The sequence below is a fragment of the Sphaerulina musiva genome (assembly GCF_000320565.1).
Source record: "Sphaerulina musiva SO2202 unplaced genomic scaffold SEPMUscaffold_7, whole genome shotgun sequence".
Taxonomy (NCBI): domain Eukaryota; kingdom Fungi; phylum Ascomycota; class Dothideomycetes; order Mycosphaerellales; family Mycosphaerellaceae; genus Sphaerulina; species Sphaerulina musiva.
The window spans coordinates 1,028,464-1,045,882 of record NW_016017389.1 but is presented as its reverse complement, the minus strand read 5'-3'; the positions used below and the strand labels follow the sequence as shown (position 1 = coordinate 1,045,882).

At 51.7% G+C, this 17,419-nt stretch overlaps 9 protein-coding genes across 9 annotated transcripts; 4 read left to right on the top strand and 5 right to left on the bottom strand.

Annotated features, from left to right (window-relative positions):
- Positions 1-576: 576 nt before the first annotated feature.
- Positions 577-2,236, top strand: SEPMUDRAFT_150268 (uncharacterized protein). The gene is made up of 3 exons (XM_016906059.1): positions 577-856; positions 905-1,014; positions 1,065-2,236. The coding sequence occupies exons 1-3, from the start codon at positions 617-619 to the stop codon at positions 1,741-1,743; spliced, it is 1,029 nt and encodes a 342-aa protein (XP_016759428.1). The 5' UTR covers positions 577-616; the 3' UTR covers positions 1,744-2,236.
- A 1-nt stretch (position 2,237) lies between these two features.
- SEPMUDRAFT_150266 (uncharacterized protein) lies at positions 2,238-4,129 on the bottom strand. The gene has a single exon (XM_016906058.1). The coding sequence runs from the start codon at positions 4,090-4,092 to the stop codon at positions 2,560-2,562; it is 1,533 nt and encodes a 510-aa protein (XP_016759427.1). The 5' UTR covers positions 4,093-4,129; the 3' UTR covers positions 2,238-2,559.
- Positions 4,130-5,017: 888 nt separating this feature from the next.
- On the top strand, positions 5,018-6,298 carry SEPMUDRAFT_118603 (uncharacterized protein; the record flags this gene model as incomplete). The annotated part of the gene is made up of 1 exon (XM_016901440.1): positions 5,018-6,298. The coding sequence occupies one exon, from the start codon at positions 5,018-5,020 to the stop codon at positions 6,296-6,298; it is 1,281 nt and encodes a 426-aa protein (XP_016759426.1).
- Positions 6,299-7,537: 1,239 nt separating this feature from the next.
- On the top strand, positions 7,538-9,675 carry SEPMUDRAFT_47828 (uncharacterized protein; the record flags this gene model as incomplete). The annotated part of the gene is made up of 2 exons (XM_016909044.1): positions 7,538-8,217; positions 8,337-9,675. 2 exons carry the CDS (start codon positions 7,538-7,540, stop codon positions 9,673-9,675), a joined length of 2,019 nt encoding a protein of 672 aa, XP_016759425.1.
- Positions 9,676-11,225: 1,550 nt separating this feature from the next.
- Positions 11,226-12,351, bottom strand: SEPMUDRAFT_150261 (golgi membrane protein). The gene is made up of 4 exons (XM_016906057.1): positions 12,212-12,351; positions 12,008-12,125; positions 11,608-11,947; positions 11,226-11,510 (listed from the first exon to the last, which is right to left on the bottom strand). The coding sequence occupies exons 1-4, from the start codon at positions 12,275-12,277 to the stop codon at positions 11,465-11,467; spliced, it is 570 nt and encodes a 189-aa protein (XP_016759424.1). The 5' UTR covers positions 12,278-12,351; the 3' UTR covers positions 11,226-11,464.
- Positions 12,352-12,635: 284 nt separating this feature from the next.
- Positions 12,636-14,344, bottom strand: SEPMUDRAFT_88748 (uncharacterized protein). Its single transcript, XM_016910482.1, has 4 exons — positions 14,204-14,344; positions 13,934-14,047; positions 12,895-13,850; positions 12,636-12,807 (listed from the first exon to the last, which is right to left on the bottom strand). The coding sequence occupies exons 1-3, from the start codon at positions 14,262-14,264 to the stop codon at positions 13,738-13,740; spliced, it is 288 nt and encodes a 95-aa protein (XP_016759423.1). The 5' UTR covers positions 14,265-14,344; the 3' UTR covers positions 12,636-12,807; positions 12,895-13,737.
- On the top strand, positions 12,636-14,344 carry SEPMUDRAFT_126863 (ClpP/crotonase). Its single transcript, XM_016902108.1, has 4 exons — positions 12,636-12,807; positions 12,895-13,850; positions 13,934-14,047; positions 14,204-14,344. The coding sequence occupies exons 1-2, from the start codon at positions 12,666-12,668 to the stop codon at positions 13,623-13,625; spliced, it is 873 nt and encodes a 290-aa protein (XP_016759422.1). The 5' UTR covers positions 12,636-12,665; the 3' UTR covers positions 13,626-13,850; positions 13,934-14,047; positions 14,204-14,344.
- Positions 14,345-14,744: 400 nt separating this feature from the next.
- On the bottom strand, positions 14,745-15,445 carry SEPMUDRAFT_134474 (uncharacterized protein; the record flags this gene model as incomplete). Its single annotated transcript, XM_016902646.1, has 2 exons — positions 14,745-15,074; positions 15,151-15,445. 2 exons carry the CDS (start codon positions 15,443-15,445, stop codon positions 14,746-14,748), a joined length of 624 nt encoding a protein of 207 aa, XP_016759421.1.
- Positions 15,446-16,192: 747 nt separating this feature from the next.
- SEPMUDRAFT_150260 (DNA-directed RNA polymerases I/II/III subunit 10) lies at positions 16,193-17,314 on the bottom strand. The gene is made up of 3 exons (XM_016906056.1): positions 17,220-17,314; positions 16,995-17,158; positions 16,193-16,937 (listed from the first exon to the last, which is right to left on the bottom strand). Exons 1-3 carry the CDS (start codon positions 17,253-17,255, stop codon positions 16,892-16,894), a joined length of 246 nt encoding a protein of 81 aa, XP_016759420.1. The 5' UTR covers positions 17,256-17,314; the 3' UTR covers positions 16,193-16,891.
- Between the last annotated feature and the right edge of the window lie 105 nt (positions 17,315-17,419).

Below are 17,419 nucleotides of genomic sequence, written 5' to 3'. Positions count from 1 at the left end.
AGAGGTCAAGAAGAAGCTCAAGAAGAAGCCTAAGAAGAAGCCAAAGAAGAAGCCCAAGAAAAAACCTAAGAAGAAACCCAAGAAAGAAGAAGAATACACGCGCGTCTGCGCGCGTGTGAAAATTGAGATTGGCACCCATTCCGTACTACCAACGGGCAGGCCCGTAGGACATATTATTGGTCACATGGGCAAGGTGTTCTTCTCGGCGCTGTATGTACAGTAGAGGTGTGGGTGGCCACCCCCATCTTTTCCTTCCTGATAGGATATATCACTGCTCCATTGGGCGATAGTGTGGTGTGTGGTTCAAAGTTCAACGCACTCTCCCTTACCTGGTAAGCATAGGAGGCAGTGCAACAGTCAAGCTATCACTCTGCTCTCTCTCTGCACTCAGCACGGCTCCTCAACTGCTGTCTCTAATGCTTACTAGTTGACACATTGGCGAGGGAGCTAGTGCGAGGTTGGATGAAGCGAGATGCTGTCGATATAGATAGAGGCACGGTTTTCTGGACTCGTCTGGTCAGATGGAATACTTATTCGCCAGTCGTGCCCAATTTCCTCCATCTCAACCCTACGACTGCGTACTACAACAGCAGCTTCCTTCTCCCTTACTAATTACATGGAACTTGAAGGCCAACTCGGCTGTGCACCGAGAAATAGCGTACAGCACCATGGACTCCCTTACTATCCACCGTATTGCCAGCAGCATCTACAGTGCATGCAGCCAACAGCAATGAGTCAGCACCATCAGTATCCAGGCCCGCCACCCGGACAGCCGATATACGGCGCACCGCCAAACCACGAACAAGCGACAGGCCCCATACTTAGGCCTCAGCGAAAGCGAACGCGCGCGACCCAAGTCTGTTTAGTCAGAATTTCTCCAACATACGTTGCTAATGTGCTTCAGGCTTGCGAAGAATGCAGAGTACGGAAACAGAAATGTGACGAAGGCTCTCCGTGCTCGTTCTGTAACGCGAACAGCCTATCGTGTCACTATCGCGACACGCCGCCTACCAAGTACGGTCATGTTCCATCTGCATCTTCATTCCATTCTGACCCTGTATTAGGATCGACAAGATTATGGAAAAGCTCCTGAGTTATATGCAGTCCCACTCGCAACATCTTGAAGCATTGACTGTGAAGATCGACAGTCTTGAAGAACGCCTGCGTCCCGGCAAACAAAACAGTCGACACTCTGAACAGCAGCGGAACTATGTGAATCATCCAGGAGGTGCTGAAGCCGAGAAGAAAAAAATCACCGAAGACATTCCTCGGCGGCTCCGAGAACCTGAACGGGACGGTCATCGGACTGCGCCGCATAAGTTGCTTCTACTTTGGCCGAACGTCCATTCGCTCTTGCGAACCGCGGGTGTGGAACATCATCAAGACGATGTGAAGGAGGCTGAGGACCGCGACCTCCTTCGATCATGGACTCGAGGCGAAGGCGGCATTGACGAGCACGACGGCACGGAACCTGGCGGCCCAGCCAGTCCAGCTCGTGGAGACGAGAGCAGCGAGGCTGGACATACCGGAAGTCCGCGTGCTAGCGGCCTCTGGGGTGTCGGATGCCCATCCATACCGTACAGCGACTTTCGACAGTCAGAACCCTACGGCACTGGTGGACTCTGCGCAAATAACGAAGTCAATCTGGATATCAACACTATCAACCATCTGTATTGCAGCTACTGTGGTGGCGAGATAACCGTACTATGCCGCAAATCTCCCTTGGAGAGATGGAATCCCTGAATGGAATACACTCAATTCAGTACTAGAAACCCGGAATCTACTTCTGATATTATTACACCTTTTAATATACTATTGGTTTTATATCGCTACTGTCAACGATACCAAGTCTTTGTACGAGACTTCCAGTGGAGAGTATCGTACGAAAAATGAGCATAGGTGGCTTTTAGCGCGGTCATGGAATACAATGAACTTGTAGCCAATGAATATTTAAAAAAGAGCCGCCTGGCACAGGTCAATCGATCACAACTTGCTTCCATACCATTTCCTGAGAAAGGTAGACAGCGACCACACTTAGCCTACACACACTCAGCCAGGAATCCGACTTACGCTCAACCTCAAAGATGGCCGCGAATCTCCAAACCATCAAAAGCGCGAGATGATGTTGTCATGGTGGATATGGATGAGGTGGAACTGGTCACATGGTGGTCGGCAAGGTGCCAGTTTCTCGCGACTTAGGCGCTCAATGGATATACATGGTGTAGCTATCATATCCCCCCGCTTGGCGGCATTCTGGCTCATATCATTCCGCGAACAAAGGCAAACCCCTGGCGAAGAGCACCTCAGAAATGTTGATGCAAAAGGTGATCAAACAGTTTCAATTCGCAGGCTGTCGCGGCTCGATCTGACAAATGACAATGCGCTCCGCTATCAGGGTACGAGTGTATAGGCAGGGCTTAAAGTCAAGGCTTCGTACAAAGCAATGGTTGAGACTTGGAGCCCGCCTGCTCCTGCTTCTCGAGTAGACTCGCACTGAGAGAGGTATTGATATGCAAATGAATTGATTGATCGTTCTCGGTAATTCTTACTAGTACCTGTTTACTTCTGCCCTCGATCACGATCCCTTCTCGGTTTCTTGAACACTCCTCCGTCCAATGAAGTGCTCGGGGTGCCAGACGGATTGTCGACAGCGCTTGAATGTGTGTCTTGTGCCTGTACTGATCTGGAGTCTACGCTTGACGAGGCAATACTGTGTGCGCTGACGTCCTGCGATAGTCCCGATTGCTCCGTAAAATGAAGGTCCGACCCTGACAATGCAAAGCTTACGTCTGCGGGAATGTCATCGATGGCCGAGCAGATCCTCTGGAAGTGTACCGGCATCCAGCTATTATATATGCTCTTTGTGAACTTGTATGCGGTCCATTTCTCTCTGCCATCTAGTTCCGTAAAGTTGAATTGGCGAATTGGATGGCGGTAGTACTTCGGCTCTCGCTCATCGACCTCAGCGTAATGGCCATAGATCCTGACATTCTCATTATCATGCGAGATCGAGAAAGCGAGAATCTCCCGATGAAGCTCTTTTTCGCGTTTGACAGCTCTAAATAGCTCTACTACAGCTCGTACCGCGATAGTCATACTGTGGGCGTTCTGACGATCTGCGATATCGAATCCTGTATCGCCGCACTTAACCTCACATGTTAGGAAGGGGAAGTACATATAGTAAGTAGCCATAAAGTAAGACTGATCCATGAGATCGCCAACAACAGGCTGCATTCGGTCTAGCTGCGTCTGCGTGAACGCCTCCCGTCTGAAGCCAACTGCGTAGTCTGGCTGTGGTCGCGTCTTCGTTATCGAGATGCAGTTATTCCACCCTTCGTTAACGCTCTCAATAAGTCCTGTAAGCTGCCCTCCGCTCCGCATAGCTAAAACTTGCGCCGAAGGAACAACCAGACGGGTAATATCTTGAATGATCTTCGCCTCGTTCCTGCCTCGCACCATCCGACAAGTTTCTTCAAATAGGTCGTCGTCAAATAAAGACTCTTTAGGGAGAGTTTGGTCATTGGCCAGAAGATCCTGGCACAGCGTCCTGCTCGATTCCGCAACGCCAAGTTTTGACCTTTCCATAAAAATTCCCTTTGTGGCTAGCACAGTTTCATAGCGGACGGTTTTGTAATCGGCGCTCTTCTCCTCTCTTGGCTTCTGATCGCTTGGGGTAATTGAACTGGCAGTCACCAGGTCCACCCATGAGGTTTTCCTGCTTCTCGAGCTCGTTGACCTCTTCCGCGCAAGTATGTTGGCCATAGGGTCGCACGCCTCCAAGTACTTATCAGGCCACCGATGGTGCTGGCTCCAATATGCTATCGGGTCGAGGTCTTCCTCGCCCGTGCTGATCTCCTCAGCGCACTCGATCTTCGCCCTTTTACGAAGCTGTTCCACCTGATCATCCTGTGGGCTCGCGTCGGTTCGTGTCCGCTTCCGGGGGAGGGCTTCTTGAGGAGTGTGCGCAGTCTGGCTGCTGTTCTGGCGGATCTCTTCTAAGCGTGCACTCTTGCGCGATCGCTCGCTACCAACGGACCAGCGTCTCTTCACACCTGCGCTTCGTGGCCCCGTGTTTGGCCGATTGCAGGCCATGGCCGGCGGACGGTGCTGTAGTAGACAAGATGTAGCTGTGTGGAGCTGACGATCGTGTGGAAGACCAAGCTGGCTGACGTGCGTGTTTGGGGTCCGGAGCGGAATCCGGGTTGTTGGAAGCGATTATTGGCTGGTTGCGGCCCCACATTGTATGCTACCTGTACCTGATAGGACGATAGCCACTGAACCCTTCAGGGTTACATAGTTACGCGCCGTGAGTGAAAGAAGCAGCACAGAAAACTACTACTACTTTCTACCCAATCAAAGTCACATGAACAGCTCTTACATTGCAGGGGAATTTGCGTATAGGCGGAGGGAGGGACTAGTTCAATGCTATAAATGTCAGGAAATCGGTCATACGGCATACGCCTGTACCAAAACGTCTCTGCAGCTGGGCCTTGTGTCCCTATTTACGACCAACAGAGCATCCCACCGCTATCGACATTCAAGCTGTTCGTGTCTGGTATCCTACTATGCACAAATTCCCAGGCGTCATGATTAGTGCGTAAGGTACCCATGTTTGGAAATTTCGTGCTGAACGACATACGGACGACCTCTAGCCCAGAGGCAAGAGACTCTAGGAGTCATTCCATTTTGAGATGCATGATCACGACGTCTAGAACTATGGCAGCGCCAGGCCACACATCCTACTGTGGCGAAGACAGGTACACGCTTGGGCCATGAGCAGGTGAGGTCGAGCTGTTATGGCGATAGTTCTCTCGAGGTCTTCCGAAAGAACGTTGACGCGTTTTCATTGAACTTCATTGTCCGGATATGGCGATTCAGAGACAAAGGCAAAGGAACACTTGACATGATCGGCTAGACCTAGACTCTCAATAGCAATGTCATCGGGCGACGTGTGCGGAATTATACCTAGGACAGGCCCGTATTTCTCTCAACTTCGTCAGACGTGGTAGAAGGCAACATGGAGTCAACGGAAGAGCGGGAGGCCGTACTGCGGCGACGAACGAAGACACACAAGAGCCATGGCTTTTTCGAGCCTGTGGAGGAGAAATTCAGCCAGCATATCCGCTTTGCGGACCCTCTGGTCAACATAACAACGCCCCAGACGATTGAGCGTTTCGTGCCTGCAATAAGGGTCATTCTGCGCATCTTGATCTGGACAGTAGCCACGATTTCCATTCTCGGACCCGCACTTCTTCTCAGCAGTACCGCGATCCGTGGTGTTCAGCTGGCATGTCACGCTGGCGTGCTCCCACCGCTGTCGACATCGATTTGCAAGGAGCAAACACCTTCATTGTACGGCGTTTCTGATGGCACAACACCCTTGACGACCGTTCTGGAGGAGCTGGGCGCCCTGAATGAGATGTCTGCATCCCTCGAGTTCTTGGGTTTGCCTCTGCATACAATTGTCGCGAATTTGACAATGATACTCTCCGACTTGGAGAAATCCATGGATGTCCAGCAGTTCAAGGAGTCCGAGAACATCGGTTCGATAGCAGACAAAGCGCATAGGCTCGTGGAGTCGTTTAGCGCCCACGATAACGTGTTCCGTCAGCAGGTATCCATTTGGGAACCGTATGGTATCGCAGCCCTTGGCGAACAGCTCCAAAACCTCACTTCCGCCACGAATACGAGCGACAATCTGTTTCTGGCTGTGCGGGAAGGGGTATATCAGACCATACCTTTCCTCTCGAAGCGCAGTCTGAGTCACAGTCTCGTACTGCACTACCACAACTTGGTTACTGTCAATCACCTCGAAGAAGTCAAAGCGCTTGTTCTGGCATCTACAGAAACCAAGCTTGCTCTGCTCGACCTGCTGGGCCAGGTGGGAATTCTGGAGACGCAGCTCCAAGCAGTTGCGTCCACTCAAGCAGATGCTTTGATCATGATCCGTCTCGCAACCATATGGGCACACGGAGTGGTGCAGTTCGCCGAGGATCGCTACAAGAGCATGTACAGTAAATTGCACGCCTTATCCGCGCCTTTGGCTGCCGAAGTCGCGAGTTACGATTCTTGGTGGCTACCGAGACCTGCGCCTCTTCTCCTTCTTCCTGTGCCTCGACTTCGCGCTCTTGTCGAGACCGAGCAAAAGCAGATGGCCAAGTTGGTCGCCAAGGCAATGCAAGCGCAGAATGTTCTGGATGGGCTGTTTGAGAATTACCTGGAGGATGCGGAGGTGTCATTGAACATTCGCTATAGGCTTGAGGCGGCTGCGATTGAAGGGAGATTGCAGTGGTTGTGATCCTTGAGTGACGGAGAAGTTCGATCTATATATCAAGGACGTAGATATCTGATACGAGTTTTTGGCTATGCCGTTGCTGATAGCGGAGGGGGGCTCTTGTATGTAGTCTGAAACGGAATGGACTCCTTGAACCTACACGGGGGGTCTAAGCTGTCTGAATATACATACCTATCTGATGCTATGCCGCTCCGCTATACTTCTCGCAACCTTGGCAGCGAGACAGCGTTTTCCGTCACCGGGGGGAGATTGGAGTGCGGACGTTGTTGTATGGTTGCTGCTGTCGGACTCTATCATGATGTAGATTCGTATTAGTTCAGTACATGCAGTCAGGCGACTACAATGTCGCTGGAAGGCGGTCCTGACTCCGAGGGTATCTTCCGAGATATAGGAAGTAGTTGTCGGCGAGCATGAGAAGCGACATACCAGGCTTGCGGATATGTGTAAGTCGAGACTGTCACGCGACTGAAACACCTTTCGCTAAAGTAGCCAATCACGACCGGGTTTCAGCACCTCACTCCTTTGGGACTAGCGTGCCAAGTAGGAGTCACGAGAGCTCAGGCTAAACCTGAATAAGTTTGGGGCAAGGCATCAATCCGTCATTTTCGACTGCCACTTTCTGCTTGTGTGCTTGTTTTTGCAACGCCGTCGTGCTTTTCACGACTTCATTCTGTGTTCCTCGTCTCGCCACGAGCACTCGACAGGTGCACGCTCCAGATGGGGGACTCATACTACCCTTCGCGCCATCGCGACAGTGGTCGGGCGCACGACCGCTACTCACCACCTCGCCGCGAGTATGCCGACACCTATCGCACCGAGCGACACAACGAGGGCGCACACGGGGCAAACGGCCGTGACGATGGTTATCGCGACAATGGCAGCTTCAGGTTCCATGGCGCTGCCGGCAGAATGGACCAAGAGGTTCCGCGCGACGCACGAGCCGATACCTATCGTCCACCGCGCAGTGACTTCACATTTCAGGCCTCTGGCCCTGAAGCTCCGCGATTTCCACCGGCGCCAAATGGTCAGACGCACTCGCGCAATGGTCTCTCACGTGCAAAAGAGAAGAGGCCATATCCTAGCACTGCTCGAGGTGGCCGAGGTGGCAGAGGCAGCAGAGGCAATTTCCGTGGGCGATGGCAGCCCAGGCCTGCACACAATCGTGCGATTCTCGGATTTACTGACAACGGCGCAACGGAAGAAATGTTTGGCACGCACGAGCATGCCAAATTTGATGCAGCAATGGACTCCAGCGACGATGACAGCGTAGACGAAGATGACGAGGAAGATGACGAGCAGCCTCGGAAGCGCGTCAAGGCTGAGAAGGAGGTTGAAGAACAGGCTGCACGACCTCAGTGGTCAAATCCTGATCCGTACTCTGTCTTGCCCCCGACTGATGTGGTGACGACTGCGAAGAAGGACATCGTTCAAACGATTCGCAAGCGAAAGGCCGAGGCTGCTGCGACCGCTGCTACCGTCAATTCCATCGCTAAGAACGATGACTACATCTCTTTCAATTTTGATGATGACTCAAGCAAAGAAGCATCCGAGGAAGGTGAGATTGACTCCTCGGAAGGCGATGATGATGATTTCATCGGAGCCCCGCCGACACTATCAGCTGCGGAACTCCCTCCTCCTCCTCCTCCGCCTCCTCCGCCTCCGCAGCCCGAGGATGATGCCTACATTCCGCCTCCGCCGCCTGACGATCCCACTCCACCGTCTCCTAGAGATTTCGTTATGCCAAATGATGATGAACTCATGGAAACGTATGCCGGAGGCGCAGGGGGTAAGCGTAAACGTGGTCTCGAGCAGACAGTATCTTCATTAGCTGGCCGTATCGTGGATGAGTGGATATCGGACGGCTCCAACATGACTCCATGGGTGCCCCGCGATGTGGACTACTCTTCGAGTGTTGGACTCAGGTAAGTGCACGCGGTGTTACGACTTCTCGATGTAGTTGGCCGGACATCAGACCGCTTCGGCCCAAGCAGCGCGATCATAGAACTCGTTCTTCTGAGGATGCTGACACGTTTATAAGCAGATTGCACAAGGAGATAATCGACTTCTTTCACTACGTTGCTCCGCGACAGTACGAGCGAAATTGTCGCCTGGCCTTGATCGATCGGATCGAACGCGTTGTGCGTGCTTCTCATGGCGGTGGCGAAGTGAACGTTCGCTCGTTCGGGTCCTTCGCGTCAGACCTTTATCTACCAACTGCAGACATGGACCTGGTTGCCGTCTCGCGGACCTACATGGGTGGCGGTCAAGCCGTTTTCTGCAGAACCAATACCAAAATGCACAAGCTTGCCCAAATGATCAAGACTTGGGGCATCGTTGACCAAGATAGTAAAGTCGTTGTCATCACAAAGGCTAGGGTCCCGATCCTCAAATTTGTCGACGCTACCACCGGCATCAAAGTCGATGTCTCTTTTGAGAATGATTCTGGTCTCCGTGCAATCCCCACATTCCAAGAGTGGAAGCAGCGCTATCCTCAAATGCCCGTTTTGGTCGTCATCATCAAGCAGTTTTTGACCATGCGCGGGCTCAACGAAGTCTTTCTGGGAGGTATTGGTGGTTTCACCATCATCTGCTTGGTGACAAGCATGCTGCAGCATATGCCAGAAACGCAGCTGAGTGGCGACGATTTCAGCTACGGTGAGCTGTTGCAGAACTTTTTTGATTTGTATGGTAACCGCTTCAATGTTCGTGATACTGGTATCATGATGAAGCCCGCCAAACTGTTCAGAAAGGGCGTGGACCATGTGCAATGCAAGATCAACCCAGCTACGCTGACGATCGTGGATCCCAATCGTCCCGAAAACGACATCTCCGGAGGCTCTCGCGAGATCAAGAAGGTCTTTAAATGTTTCAGTGGGGCCCACGCTGCGATTCAGAAGCGGCTCAACGACATACGCACCGGGAAGAACAAGTCAGAGAGCATTCTGGGATGTATCCTCGGCGGCTGCTACACGTCCTTTGAGGCTCAACGGGCTTTGCTGCACGACCTAGATCGCCGTATGCACCCACAGTCAACCGCCTCACAAAACCATGACCAACTTCCTCTGCCACCACAATGCCCAGTGCCGCCGCAATACCAATCCGGCTATTACAACTATCCGCAGTACCCAGAGCTACCACAGGTCCCAGCTCCGCAAGGGCTTCCAAGCAAACCTGAGCCTCCACGGACCGCTCTACCCAGCAGTCTTCCGAGTCGTCCGTCACCTGGACTGAGATTGGGCGATCGACCAAGATCGCCGCCACAAGCTGGGTATGCATTTCCCCAGTACGGCCCGACTGCCGCCGGGGATCGGTCGGCACATCTCCCGTACTACGAGTCAGCCTTTCCGCCTGTTGTCGACCGCTCCTACTACCGGCGGTAGTCTAAAATTCACTGACAGGAAACTGACTTGTCGTATAGTAATCAAGGCAAGCAGCAGATCCCGAGCAGGAAGGCGAAAAAACGTGCCAAGCAGCAGTCGTCAGCGCCGCCAGCCGATCCACTTAATGCGCCTTTCGAACCCCCTCAGCCGAAGAAGGCTAACATGAGTAAGGCCGAAAAGAAAGCAAAAGCCGCAGCAAAAGCAGCGGGCAAGTGAGTGCTGACTTTGACACTTTTTGACGACACTGTCGAGTTGACGCACCTCCGGCAGCTCCGCGGCGGTTCCACAGATTGAGCCCCCGACCACGAACGGCCCAAACACCACAGAGACGATTTCCAAGAAGATGAACGGCCCAAAAACCACAGAGACGAATCCCAAGAAGATGAAGAAAAGCAAGAAGACGGAGATTACGGAGCAGTATCCTGCGAAGACCGATAAGGCCTCGCGCAAAGCGCTTAGGCAGCGCAAACTCGAGGCCAGAAAGGCAAGGAAGGCTGCAAATGCGGCGGGACCTAGTGGTACCTAATGGCCCCGGCAAGCATGGCGGAGTACACTACGGTAATGTGGCGATTTCATAGATTGCACTGCTCTGACGCAGATGATACCCTGTACACCTAGTTGACTGACGCAGGTTGACGGCGCTGACATGCGCGGATGAGAGGATACCGACCCTGCTTGGTGGCCCGTCGTTGGCGTCGTCGATCCTATACACTTATGCTTCTTATCACATCTCCCGTCTATTGTACTCACACACAGTTGTGTTTCCACCACATGAATGAACGACGGCGACCTCGCCAGATCCAATTGGTCAATGATTTTTCACAGCGATGCGAAAGCATTCACAAGGGAACACTCTTCGCCGAGTATAAAGGCACGAGCGGGGACACAGAGGGCTCCACCCATTGTTTGATCGCAAGATCTTTCATTGTTATCTGAAAATCGATGCTAGTGGACATGCTGCAGCAGTGTACGCATGGCCCACGACGTCGTTGTGCGGGCTCTCGCCTTGGCGCGATTTGCACCACGGCGACGGCATCAATCACTCGCTTTGCGGGACTTTTCTCATCGCGTGGCTGTTCCTTGCCAGACAGAAGTGGCGCGCGGAGAGGAAAAGGTAGAAGACGTTTATGGAAGCCCGTATCGTAGGTATCTCTTGAGCAACTGAAAAAGCCGGGCTGACTTGTGTTTGTCAAGACTGACAAGTGACAATTTACCTGCCCAGGGAAGGCACGATGGGAACTCCGGTAGAGGTACCTGGTATAGTCGCTAACCAATGGGGAATTGCCTCTCCCAGCACCAACACCTCACTTCTTGTGAGCATGGACGTCAATAAAATTCACTTGGATGGTACATACATAAAAAGAAAACTTTCTCAAACACTCCAGCGTCCTTTCATATCGCTTCCTTTGTCGCGCAAGCATTGGGTACCTAGTGAAGACCAGCAGTATAGGGGACGATTATAGATCAGGTACCTACAGGTACCTAGTAAGGTATGAAATGAACTCTGTGCTGTTTGTAGTAGTATTTTAGTAGTAAACAGTTATGGTGCTCGCATATTAATCGTAGTGTTCTCATTTTGTATTTGGCCGCATCATAGTGTGTTCAACTATATGGAAAAGGGCGGTTGTGATGGTGTTCGGGCGGGAATTGAAAAAAAAATCTCAGACCACGTTTCCTATTGCTGAAAAGCCACACACAGGCCTCCATATCATGCTGTTCATACAAGTCTCTATTCGTCTCTAATTCATTTACCCCCCCTTGCGCTATTGGCGGCGCAAAAGTCGCTTCCTTATTTTGCAGCATACTTGGTCTTTCCAAAGTCCCACGGCACATATCTGTTCTCTTTGGTTAGCATGTCCCAAGATTGCTTCGTCTATGCCGGATCTGCCAGTATCCTTTTGAACCCCATCAACTTCACTTCTCTCCACTCACCTGTACTTGATCATACTCTGGATTTGCTTCCTCATTGTCAAGATTACCAATACCAGCCAGTATATCACCAACACAGGCCAAAACACGGGCAGATTGAAGATCTCACTCCAACTGCATGCAAAGCTCAAAGCCACCGCTCTTGTCGCCGAGTGCCAGAATTTGAACTCGGGTAGTCTGCGCACGAATGGTTTGAACTCCTGATCGTTCTTCGTGGGCAGGGAAGATTGTCCGGCAGGTACGCCATCTTCCATATCTGTGTCGGCGTCGAGGGAGGGGTCGAATTTGGGGGTAATGAAGGCGAGGAAGAGGTTCAGAAGGTAGATACCGAGAGCGTAGGCGACTGTGACGAAGGGTCAATGGCGCGGAATGGATGTTATGCTTCCTGTGGATTGCACCATACCAATGTACCAGCCTTGTGCGAAGACTATCCGCATGGCGAAGAGCAAGAACACGATGCCCGTGGCTATCCATCGGTAGGCGATGTAGGGCGTAGACTTGTCGAGGTAGGACTGGTAGATCTGTGCAATATCGCGTCAGGCCTCATACGCCATCAATGGTGTTTGCGACAGGCGTGTCAGTGCTGTTGCCAATGCCATTGCCATACCTGCTGGAAGCGGGTTGTCTGCGCCGAGACGGCCGCAAAAGGCGTATCTGGTTCGGGCGCGTCCATGGTTGCGGCAGTCGGCTCCCGTCTCGATGGGGTGAATGGGCGTGGGAGGAGGAAGAGGTGGTGGTGGAGGCGGATGTGAAGTCAAGACGCGCGTGGGAATTGAAGAATTATTAGACTTCAGGCGCAAAGGAGTGAGTAGTGTCCACGCAGTCCGTACATGCATACCAACGGATGCGTGGCAGACCCCTGCTTGTGGCGAGTGGCATGTGTGGCGCATGCATTGGGAAAACTAGGCTGGCGGCGGCTTAAAAGCTGAGCTATGGACATCCGAGGTGTGAAGCTCTTGTCCTAGAAACATATTCACATAGCAACTGCTGGTTCAGTCTTCTGTGTCTACTACCTACATGTAATCCCTACCACCTCCGCCCTCTCCACCACCACCACAACGATGCTGGCATCCAAACTCAGGCCCAGTGCCACCCAATTCGGCCGCTTCATGCAGCCATTGCGCATACGAACCTATTCCAGCGCAACCGAAACAACATATGAACACATCAAAGTATCCACGCCTCGAGCAGGTGTCGGCCTGGGTAAGAATATAGTTATACCCGCCACCACGACTGAGCCAACATCGCTATACATCATATCTACATAGACTGATGCATAGAGTCTTCCAGTCGAACTCCACCGCCCCAAAGCCCTCAACGCCTTGTTCACCCCCCTCATCCTCGAACTCAACTCAGCCCTCAAGTCCTTCGACCACGACTCTACCATCGGCGCCATAGTCCTTACCGGCTCCCACAAAGCCTTTGCAGCAGGCGCCGACATTAAAGAAATGTCCACCAAAACCTTCTCCGACGCCTACGGAGACGACTTCATCGAGTCCTGGTCCGAACTGCCTGCCACGATCAAGAAACCCGTCATTTCTGCCGTGAATGGGCATGCGTTGGGAGGAGGCTGTGAGTTGGCAATGATGGCGGACATTCTGTACTGTTCGGAAAAGGCGAATTTTGGACAACCCGAGATCAAGTTGGGCGTGATACCAGGTGCGGGAGGGAGTCAGAGGTTGACGAGGGCGATTGGGAAATCGAGGGCGATGGAATTGATCTTGACAGGCAAGAGTTTCAGTGGGAGGGAAGCGTATGAGTGGGGTTTGGCTGCGAGGGTGTTTGCGACGCCCGAGGAGTGTGTCGAAGGGGCGCTGGCTACTGCGGAGATGATTGCGGGGTATAGTAAGATTGCTGTCAAGGCATGTAAGGAGGTTGTGAATAAGAGTCAAGATCTGGGGATTCGAGAGGGAGTGGAATATGAAAGGAGAGTATTCCACGGCTTATTTGGAAGTCAGGACCAGAAAATTGGGATGAAGGCTTTTGCCGAGAAGAAGAAAGCTGAATGGACGCATCGGTGATGTAAGTTCGTTCTGTAGAAAAGCAACCACGCCTTCTACTTGCGCATTACACCTCTGTCGGTCATGAGGAGAGAAAGCGAGAGAGAAAGCAACAGCGACCAGTCAGTCTCTTTCATTTCTTGAACGCCATGCCCAAATGATCCGCAGAACCCGTCTGTTGATTCGCAACTTGATCTTGCGCTGTAATCCCCGTTCCTCCCACTGTGTCCCCTGATCGTTTATCTCCTACCGAGTTGATGATCAGCACAAAGCTCGATCACAATAAGATAAAGAATCACATTAATGATAGAAAACCCATAAAAACATACCCGAACTCATCCGATTCAAACTCTCACTCGCAGCCTGTGCCTGTTTCTGTCCTCTCGACTGCGTTTCCTCTGTAATCATATCTCCCACTGCGGTGGAGGATGCTTGTAAACCGCCTATCAAAAGGGAAGAAGGAAAAAAGTGTCAGCGATTTTGTTTTGTCTTTCGAGGTGCTTCTTCTTCTTCTTCTTCTTGACGATAATAGGTAAAGTCGAAATAGACAAAAAGACAAGGGGAAGAGGAAAGAGGGAAGAAGGAAAGAAGAGACTTGCCTCCTTGTCCTTTTAATGCTTTGGCCATGTTTCCTGGCACGTCGCCGAAGTAGGAGGACATTTTTTATTTCTTTTTTATTTCTTTATTTTCCTCTGTATAATGATGATGTCTTGTGTTTTGAGACTGTAATTGAAAGAAACAAGCTGGGGTTTCTCAAACGTGATGCTGTTGTTGTTGAGATAAGGTATAATGTGATCACTTGCAAGTTGTTGCTTGTATATTCACTTGGGAATAAGGTTGTACAAGGATAACGTCATAGCTTTGCTTGCCTACAGGTACCTAGGCAGACTGGGAAATGTTGGAAGTGACTTGCAGGGATGTGTAGAGCAGATGACAACCTGGAATGTTCGTGTTTCGCGGGGAGAAAGTAGCACATGAATATTGTATCACTACCACCTGCAATTTGAAGGAATGTCGACTACCTATGTAATAATCAATATACTCCTACCGAGGGTGCATTTATGTCTATACGCTTTCCCCAGATACTGTTTTCTTTCCTCGGACCACACACATCAACGGCTGAAGAATCACTTTTTTTTTCTTACGCCTTGTAGTAGCCAGTCCTGATCGCAGTTCGTACGACATCGACCTTTTGGCAAGTAGGGTTCTGCGGCTGCGCGTTGCCAACCACGAAATTCAGCGAGGAATAGTTGTAACCAGAATAGTTGTACTGGCAAATGTACCAGTGGTACAGCCCGAACTCTTTGTTCACCTTGGCGGGTACGACAGTGTCGTCGTAGTACGCAGGAATGAACATCTTGTGCTTCCTGTCAAATCCGACTTGAGCGGCCTCAGATGGAGCCACAGGAGCGAATTGTGCGTGGGCGATGTTGGTTGCGGCGTTGAAGACTAGGTGCATGGGCTGGGATGCTGTGGCAGAATCACACTGGATCAGTACATCATCCATATGGTGTATAAGCTGCCTAGCGACTGAAGCACTGCTTACCGACGAAGTTGCCGCCCTTGAGCTCAAAGGTCAGGATTCCCGACTTGCCCAGATTCTTGTTGCTAACAACCTGGCCATCGGTCGTGTTCCACTGGTATGCTTGGCCTGGTGCATTGCTGACACAGAGGCCTTCAATCGCGGCGCCTTCGTGGCAAGGGGTGAGACCTTTGCCATTGAGGGTGCTGTTGGAGCTCCTGAGTATCAAGTTGAAAGGCTTAGACTGGGTGTAGTTCTGGGCAGCGACAGTGCTGGTGAGGAAGAGCAGAGCTGCTACGCCTGCAATGATGGATTTCATATTGGCAGATGCTGATTTGCGCTTGAACGGAGTCGGTATCCTCTATTATGCTTCTTCGCTGTGGTGAGGTGTCGCTGTTCTGATTTCTCGTATGTGTATCTGGAAAGGCATCTTTTATATTTGTTTCGAGCTTTCAGCCTTCCAGCTAGGTGATAGTTGGCCTCATGGTGGATGCAACGTTTGGCATGTTACATGAAGGTATGGCGTCCCAGTATGCAACCACGTGCCACCTCACCAGATCCTGTTGCGTGTAAGTTCATGCGCGACTATACACACTCGGGCCGCTTCGTTTCTGCTTCGGGCACGACTTGGACGACTTAGGCCTGGCGCTTTCCACAGTGGTATGGAGTCCTTGCGTTACAGCTGTCGACATAGGTGTCACCGGCAACAACGTCTGAGGCAGAGTGAGTACATACATACAGAGTGGCACCAAAACAGCACTCGTGCACTCGGCTTTCACTGTCACCGAGCACTGAGGACTGCCACAAAATGAAACGTGACAGTAGGAACAAGCCGTTATGTGCGGAGTCGCCGCCAAGCTGAACAAGCTACGGTCGACCTTCAGCCACCCGTTCATAGTGAATGCTCAAAGAGGATGCTGAGCGACAAAATGTGGCGCACCATGCCGTCCTGATTGTTGGCCTTGTCGATAGTGGTAATGTATAGGTAAATTTAGGTACTGGGGTGTTTGACAGAAAGAGAGAGAGCAAATGTGCGAGGGGTGAGACAAAAGACGGTCTGGCAGAGCTGAAGTTTCTGATATCGTAAGCGCACAACTGATGGCACTGAGCATTGAGTATTGAACAGCTACACGTACCGTTGCCACCTTCAAATCGATTGGAGCTGTCAAACATGGCACAAGACCATCTTTTCACCGGCCGTGTGCTCGGCCAGGCGCGAAGTCCAATGCCTGGTCGCCACGATATAGCTGCCATCACGCAGGAAGATGGATCTGGATGTCCACTGTATCTGTCCCTCATGAAATATGGCAGATGCTTGATACTACGCAGTCAGAAGTGAGCCAGATTGACCGAGGGTCACGCATGCAGTCTCGAGGATGTGCCCAGTGAGATGTTTCGTACTGGGGCTAACAAGACGAAACAGCGCAGATGTGGAATGCATGGCCTTCGGGTGGCAGCCGCGAATCTTTCTTCTCGTGTTGCTGTCGAATCTGCATGGGCTCTTCACTTCTTCCAACCAGATGCGAGGTGATTGGCGCATGCCTAGCTCCCAAGCTCGTTTCCCAGGCTAACCATTCCACTTAGTGATTCAAATTCCCGAGTGCGTAAAGACTCCACCTATGCCTTTGTACTCTTGGCTAGTGGCAGCGCTCCTTCTCGTGCCTAACAACTTTTCTTGCCCCCGGCACCGCTTGAACGCCAGAACACCTCGCTGAATCCCATAACATGCACATTTCCGAACTCGCTCCACCAAATTTGGGTGGAATTATCGGTTGCCCGGTTTGATGATGTCGCGTTCTGCTGGATTGTACCTATTCCCCTCATCAGCTACGCGCCCCATCGCGCACTTGTGTACACTGAGTGCATACCTCAGCAACTTCTCAATGAGATCCACATGGGTGAGCATCATTCGTCGGCAGCAGTATCTGTTGAGTCCCAGCTGGTCCATCGCGTCGCCATCCGATACAGTGTCTCCGTTATCTTGTACGGTGCCGATGAGCTCGACATAGCGCTCATAGAGATCCGCAATGACCTGGCGCGAAGGACTGGTCAGTATGCGGCCGGTTCGGAGATGGGTCTGGGGTGGTGTGTACCTTGCCGCAGGAGAAGCAACGGATGGGGATGATCATATTTGCAGTCGTGGGGGTGTTATCGAGGCGCAGTTGGTGGTATCTAGAAAGTTGTCGTCGTTGTCGCAAAGATGCAGGTGGGAAGTAGAAGACAAGACTGTTCGAACTAATGGTGGTTCTAATCCCGGTCCAAAAATGGAGCACGGACCTCGAACTTTTTCACA